Source organism: Myxine glutinosa, chromosome 14 (assembly GCF_964187855.1).
Source record: "Myxine glutinosa chromosome 14, kmMyxGlut1.1, whole genome shotgun sequence".
Classification (NCBI taxonomy): Eukaryota; Metazoa; Chordata; class Myxini; order Myxiniformes; family Myxinidae; genus Myxine; species Myxine glutinosa.
In genome coordinates, this window is record NC_136274.1 from 58,151,167 (window position 1) to 58,157,361 (window position 6,195).

The following is a 6,195-nucleotide window of genomic DNA, read 5'->3' on the forward strand; positions in this document are numbered from 1 at the left end:
CGTGGTTCTGGATATGCAGAGATTCTCTTTGAGGCACAACTAGTAACAAGTGGATCTCTCAAAGGTGTTCTCAGTGGAAAGGCCTACGCAAAGTCCCTCTTTTGCCTCAAAACAGTGTGTGAGGCAATGGAGAGGCTGTTGATGGAGAGATTCACTGAGGAGGAGAACATCATGATCTCTGACCCTGCTGTGCTTCTCAGAATGACCCAGTCTTGCAACCGAGAGCACCTCGATGAAGCCCTCAAAGACCCCTCAACTCTACTCCTCATCAAAAATTTGCATAAAATTTGCATAATTTTGCATAAAATTTGCAGCAGTAATTTGCATAAAAATGGTATGTGGGACATTTTTTCAGCTTGGGGCCATAGCTAGTCATTTTCTACACATTTTTTCCAATCTAGAAACACTGATTAGAAGTATATCTCCGGGGGGTGCAGGGGGACCTAGTCTTCCTACTAGACTACAAGCGGCGCGGCTGCCCACACAGCCGCACTAAGTGGCGCGGCTGCCCCACACAGCCAAACCAAGCGGCGCGGCTGACCCACACAGCCAAACCAAGCGGCGCGGCTGCCCCGCACAGCCGCACAAAGCGGCGCGACTGCCCCGCACAGCCGCACCAAGCGGCGCGACTGCCCCGCACAGCCGCACCAAGCGGCGCGGCTGCCCCGCACAGCCGCACCAAGCGGCGCGGCTGCCCCGCACAGCCGCACCAAGCGACACAACTGCCCCACACAGCCGAACCAAGCAGCACAACTGCCCCACACAGCCGTACCAAGCGGCGCGGCTGGACTATGTAGTTGTACGAATCAGAGTGGTTATGCTAGGCAACCATATGAAGCAGAGCCGTTACCATGCACAGCCATACAAAGCAGAGCGGTTAAGCTAAGCAGCCATACGAACCTGATAGGTTATTAGGTTATCCTACACAGCCATACAAACATGAGCCTCGATCTTGTGTACAAAAAATAAATAAATTCATAGCACAGTTACTTGCCCTACGCAGCCATACAAAACCTACGGAGCCATACAAACCCAAGTGGTTACCCTACACAGCCATACAAACCCGAGCAATTACCCTATGCCGCCATACCAAACTGAGCGGTTACTCTATGCATCCATAATCCATATGAACCCGAGCGGTTACCCTACACAGCCATACACATCTGTGCGGTTACCCAACATATCTGTACCAACCTGTGCGGTTACAATACATAGCTGTGCGAACTTGCGCGTTTACCATACGCAGCTGTACGAACCTGCACGTTTACCATACACAGCTGTACGGTTACTCGATGCATCCGTACAAACCGAGCGGTTGCACAACACAGCCATACGAATCTGTGCGGTTATCCTATGCAGCCATACAAACCCGAGCAGTTACGCTATACAGCTATACGAACCTGAGCAGTTTCACAACAACCATACGAACCTGAGAGATTGCCCTACGCAGCCATATGAGATGGCGCGGTTACCATATGTAATGTAGACGTATGAAATGGCGCAATTATGATATGCAGACATATGAGACAGCACAGTTATATGCAAACGTACGAAATGGTGCAGTTATCATATGCAGATGTACAAACTGAGAAAGGTCATCATATGCAGATGTATGAGATGGCGCAGTTATCATATGCAGACATACGAGATGGCGGTTACCATATGCAGATGTACGAGATGGCGCGGTTATCATATGCAGACATACGAGATGGTGCGGTTATCATATGCAGACATACGAGATGGCGCGGTTATCATATGCAGACATACGAGATGGTGCGGTTACCATATGCAGACATACGAGATGGTGCGGTTATCATATGCAGACATACGAGATGGCGCGGTTATCATATGCAGACATACGAGATGGTGCGGTTACCATATGCAGACGTGCGGGATGGCACGGTTATCATATGCAGACGTACGAGGTGGCACGGTTATCATATGCAGACGTACGAGGTGGCGCGGTCATCATATGCAGACGTACGAGGTGGCACGGTTATCATATGCAGACGTACGAGGTGGCACGGTTATCATATGCAGACATATGCGGTGGCGCGGCTATCATATGCAGACATACAAGGTGGCACTGTTATCATATGCAGACGTACGAGGTGGCGCGGTTATCATATGCAGACGTACGAGGTGGCGCGGTTATCATATGCAGACGTACAAGGTGGCGCGGTTATCATATGCAGACGTACGAGGTGGCGCGGTTATCATATGCAGACGTACGAGGTGGCGCGGTTATCATATGCAGACGTACGAGGTGGCGCGGTTATCATATGCAGACATACGAGGTGGCGCGGTTGTCATATGCAGACATACGAGGTGGCGCGGTTATCATATGCAGACGTACGAGGTGGCGCGGTTATCATATGCAGACGTACGAGGTGGCGCGGTTGTCATATGCAGACATACGAGATGGCGCGGTTGTCATATGCAGACGTACGAGATGGCGCGGTTGTCATATGCAGAGACGTACGAGATGGCGCGGTTATCATATACAGAGACGTACAAGATGGCGCAGTTATCATATGCAGACGTACGAGGTGGAACGGTTATCATGTGCAGACGTACAAGGTGGCGCGGTTATCATATGCAGACGTACGAGATGGCGCAGTTATCATATGCAGACGTACGAGGTGGCGCGGTTGTCATATGCAGACATACGAGGTGGCGTGGTTATCATATGCAGACGTATGAGATGGCGCGGTTATCATATGCAGATGTACGAGATGGCACAGTTATCATATGCAGATGTACGAGATGGCGCGGCTATCATATGCAGACGTACGTGGTGGTGCAGTTATCATATGCAGACGTACAAGGTGGCACGGTTATCATATGCAGACGTACGAGATGGCGCAGTTATCATATGCAGACGTACGAGGTGGCGCGGTTATCATATGCAGACGTACGAGGTGGCGCGGTTATCATATGCAGACGTACGAGGTGGCACGGTTATCATATGCAGACGTACGAGGTGGCACGGTTATCATATGCAGACGTACGAGGTGGCACGGCTATCATATCCAGACATACAAGGTGGCACTGTTATCATATGCAGACATACGAGGTTGCACGGTTATCATATGCAGACATACGAGATGGCGCGGTTATCATATGCAGACATACGAGATGGCGCGGTTATCATATGCAGACGTACGAGATGGCGCAGTTATCATATGCAGACGTACGAGGTGGCACGGTTATCGTATGCAGACGTACGAGGTGGCGCGGTTATCATATGCAGACGTACGAGGTGGCACGGTTATCATATGCAAATGTACGAGGTGGCACGGTTGTCGTATGCAGACGTACGAGGTGGCACGGTTGTCGTATGCAGACGTACGAGGTGGTGCGGTTGTCATATGCAGATGTACGAGGTGGCGCGGTTATCATATGCAGACGTACGAGATGGCGCGGTTATCATATTCAGACGTACGAGATGGCGCGGTTATCATATGCAGACGTACGAGATGGCGCGGTTATCATATGCAGACGTACAAACTGAAAAAGTCATTCCAAGTTCTATTTAAATACAGTATTAAAGCGCGGCGTTACGCGCGCTGCTTGCGAGCAAGGAGGAAGCGGACAAGCGGTAACTTATAAGCGTCTTTATTTCAGGAGCTCACTGTAACACTGGCGCGCCGCGCGCTCCGGGCTGCGCGCCCGGTGTATATCATGAGGCCACGCCTACCCCTCGGGCGTGGCCACCGCCCACTTGGTGCGCGGAATGATGTCACCACGCCAGTGGGCTTTTGTGTCCGCCACAGTATTGTTTTGCAGCCTTTCAAAAAAAGTATACGAATCAAGGTTCTGCTACAGATAAATAAGTACACGGGACAATCAATTTTGGAACAGCGCATAATTCCACGATGTCCATAATACGATGCCCGATCCCCTGGAGTTAGCAACACTTCCTAAATGGCGCACAGCAACAAGCCACGAATTACAACAATAATGATCATTACGAGTTGTCATGGTGATGGAAGGAACCATCCGTTAACGTGAGAATTAACTAATCACCTTGGGTTTGATCACAGCCAGGACGCGGCTGCCGGCAGCGGCGAGTATCCCGCGAGTTTCGGTTGAGAGAGCGCCATTGACGGCCGTTCCATATCTGCAACGGTTCTGTGGAAGCGCCCAGGCCCCGCCGGCCCCACAGAAGCAGAGACTTGCCTCTGGAGCCACGGCCTGCAGGGCGCGTCGGATGAGAGCAGCTTGAGCGGACGAACAGTAATACAGCCGATAGTAAAGATAAGCATAGCAGAGGGTGAGGAGCATGATGATTGGGGGAGGGAGGGATTTCGAAGAGAGCTGAGAGATTCGCAAATATTTCCGGCGGCGGCGGAGGAGGAGGACGAAGAGAGGAGGAGTTACCTCAGGAAATCAACAATACAGCAGCAGGAAGGATAGCCATCAACACTAAATCGTCGTTTTATATTTCAATCGTTTATTTTTTTTAAATTGAGGTATCTCAAATTAAATATTTCGCAAACCTATATTATACAAAATATTTGAGGTAATAGCAAATAAGGGACTGGATTTGGAAATTATTCCGAACGAAATAATATTGTGTGATGACCGCAGGTCTTGTCGAGCTAAAAAGATGCAGATGTACATCTACGCGCACCGCTTATAAAACTGCCGTCGGCTACACCGTGTAAAGACAAAGCGAAAGTGCAGGATGCCTTTTCTTCGCATTTCAGTTGAAAAATGGTTCCTTGCCGACGTTTCAAGAGGACAAATTCGTGTACATCACACTGTGAGCCTTTACCTTTTATATGGGAGTGGATATTAAAATATGGTAATAAACATTCCACGATTTAATATGGTGATATTGATAAATGATAGAGCATCTTCACCTGAGGGTGAAACGACTCAGTTTATAATTATATAAAGGGTGTGATCTCAAATTGCAATTAATTTACTCTTCTCTCTTATCGTCTTTTGTTTTTTTAATGTAATGCATAAACATGAACAGCTAATATTAATAACGGGATATTTCTGCTTGAAATAATACTGCAGCGAATGTATGGAGAAATTTCGTCCATTTATTACGTACGCATGCTCCATTTAGTTTGGGGCTGGTCCTCATATTTTCCTCCTGTGCTCTTGCGCAATCTCACGACTGGGTGGTGTGGCTCAGTCTGAAGGAGGTGATCATCTTCATCGCCATGAAGGTCTCTGCATGCTTTCTGATGTGACACCCAGGCCGTTGGGGGCACCTTACGAGCTGCCTGCTCCACCAAATTCTGGGGGGTGTGGAGGGGCTCACTGGCTCTCCCAAGTGCCCTCTCTGGATTGCAGCGTCTCGAGTCCTCACCCTGGGTACCCAGGCTGACCTCACAATTTAGCTACCCCTCTGGGCTCCCTGGCCTGCACCATGTCGGGTGTGAAGAGGATTAGATCACCTCACCACATACAAAGCTTTCATCCGCAGCTTGATGGAATACTGCTCTTCCCTCTGGGCTGGTGCTCCTGCCTCACACCTAGCTTGGCTTCACGCTGTATAAACCAAGGGTTTTAGAATCATTGGAATCTCCCAAGATGAAGCTGATTCTGAGGACCTTTCACTCTCTCACCACAGGCAGGGTTTTTTGGGATTTTTTTTTTTTTTTTTTTTTTGGTATATACATGGTCGAGGCTCGTGTAAGAAAGAGCTAACATTGATCACAAAAAAGACAAACTGACACATAAAACATATGATAAAGGAAGCGGAAGAACAAGATGGAGAGCAGGGACATTGGGAGATCTGTGGGAGGGAGAGGGCTTGGGGGAGGGGGAAGAGGCATGGGAAATGGGAAGGGGGGGGGAGAGGGTGGGAGAGGTAAAAAAAAAAAACACGTGGACACTGCTAGGACTTCCAGGAAAGAGGTCAGCATTTCAAAAAAGTGAAAAAAGGTTGGCGGTCTTTCTATCTTCTACTCAGCCAGCATGCCCAGCTGTGGCCCATATGGGTGCTATGTGGGCTAACTTGTGGGTCACAACTCCCAAGTGTGTCTCCCACAGTTGGCCCCAGCTGGATTTGTCCATAGGTTCCACCGTGGGCCAACTGGGCTAGGCTACGTGGGCAGGGCATGGGCTGGGGTGTGTACCTCTGATAGTTTGACGAAGAGAAGATCCGTTCACCCATCGCTGAGAGAAATGGCGACATCTATATATATATATATATATATATATATATATATA

At 49.2% G+C, this 6,195-nt stretch overlaps 1 protein-coding gene across 4 annotated transcripts in view; it reads right to left on the reverse strand.

Annotated features, from left to right (window-relative positions):
* The window catches only part of HLCS (holocarboxylase synthetase), a 75,672-nt gene extending 71,331 nt beyond the window's left edge, over positions 1-4,341 (reverse strand). For 3 of the 4 annotated variants that reach the window (XM_068135934.2, XM_068135933.2, XM_068135932.2), the window contains exon 1: positions 4,030-4,341. In XM_068135934.2, the coding sequence (XP_067992035.2) occupies positions 4,030-4,287 (258 nt within the window). In that variant the 5' untranslated portion in view covers positions 4,288-4,341. Of the gene's footprint in view, positions 1-1,659; positions 1,691-4,029 lie in introns of those variants that run through there. The other variant, XM_068135935.2, reaches the window with a different exon arrangement.
* Positions 4,342-6,195: the final 1,854 nt, after the last annotated feature.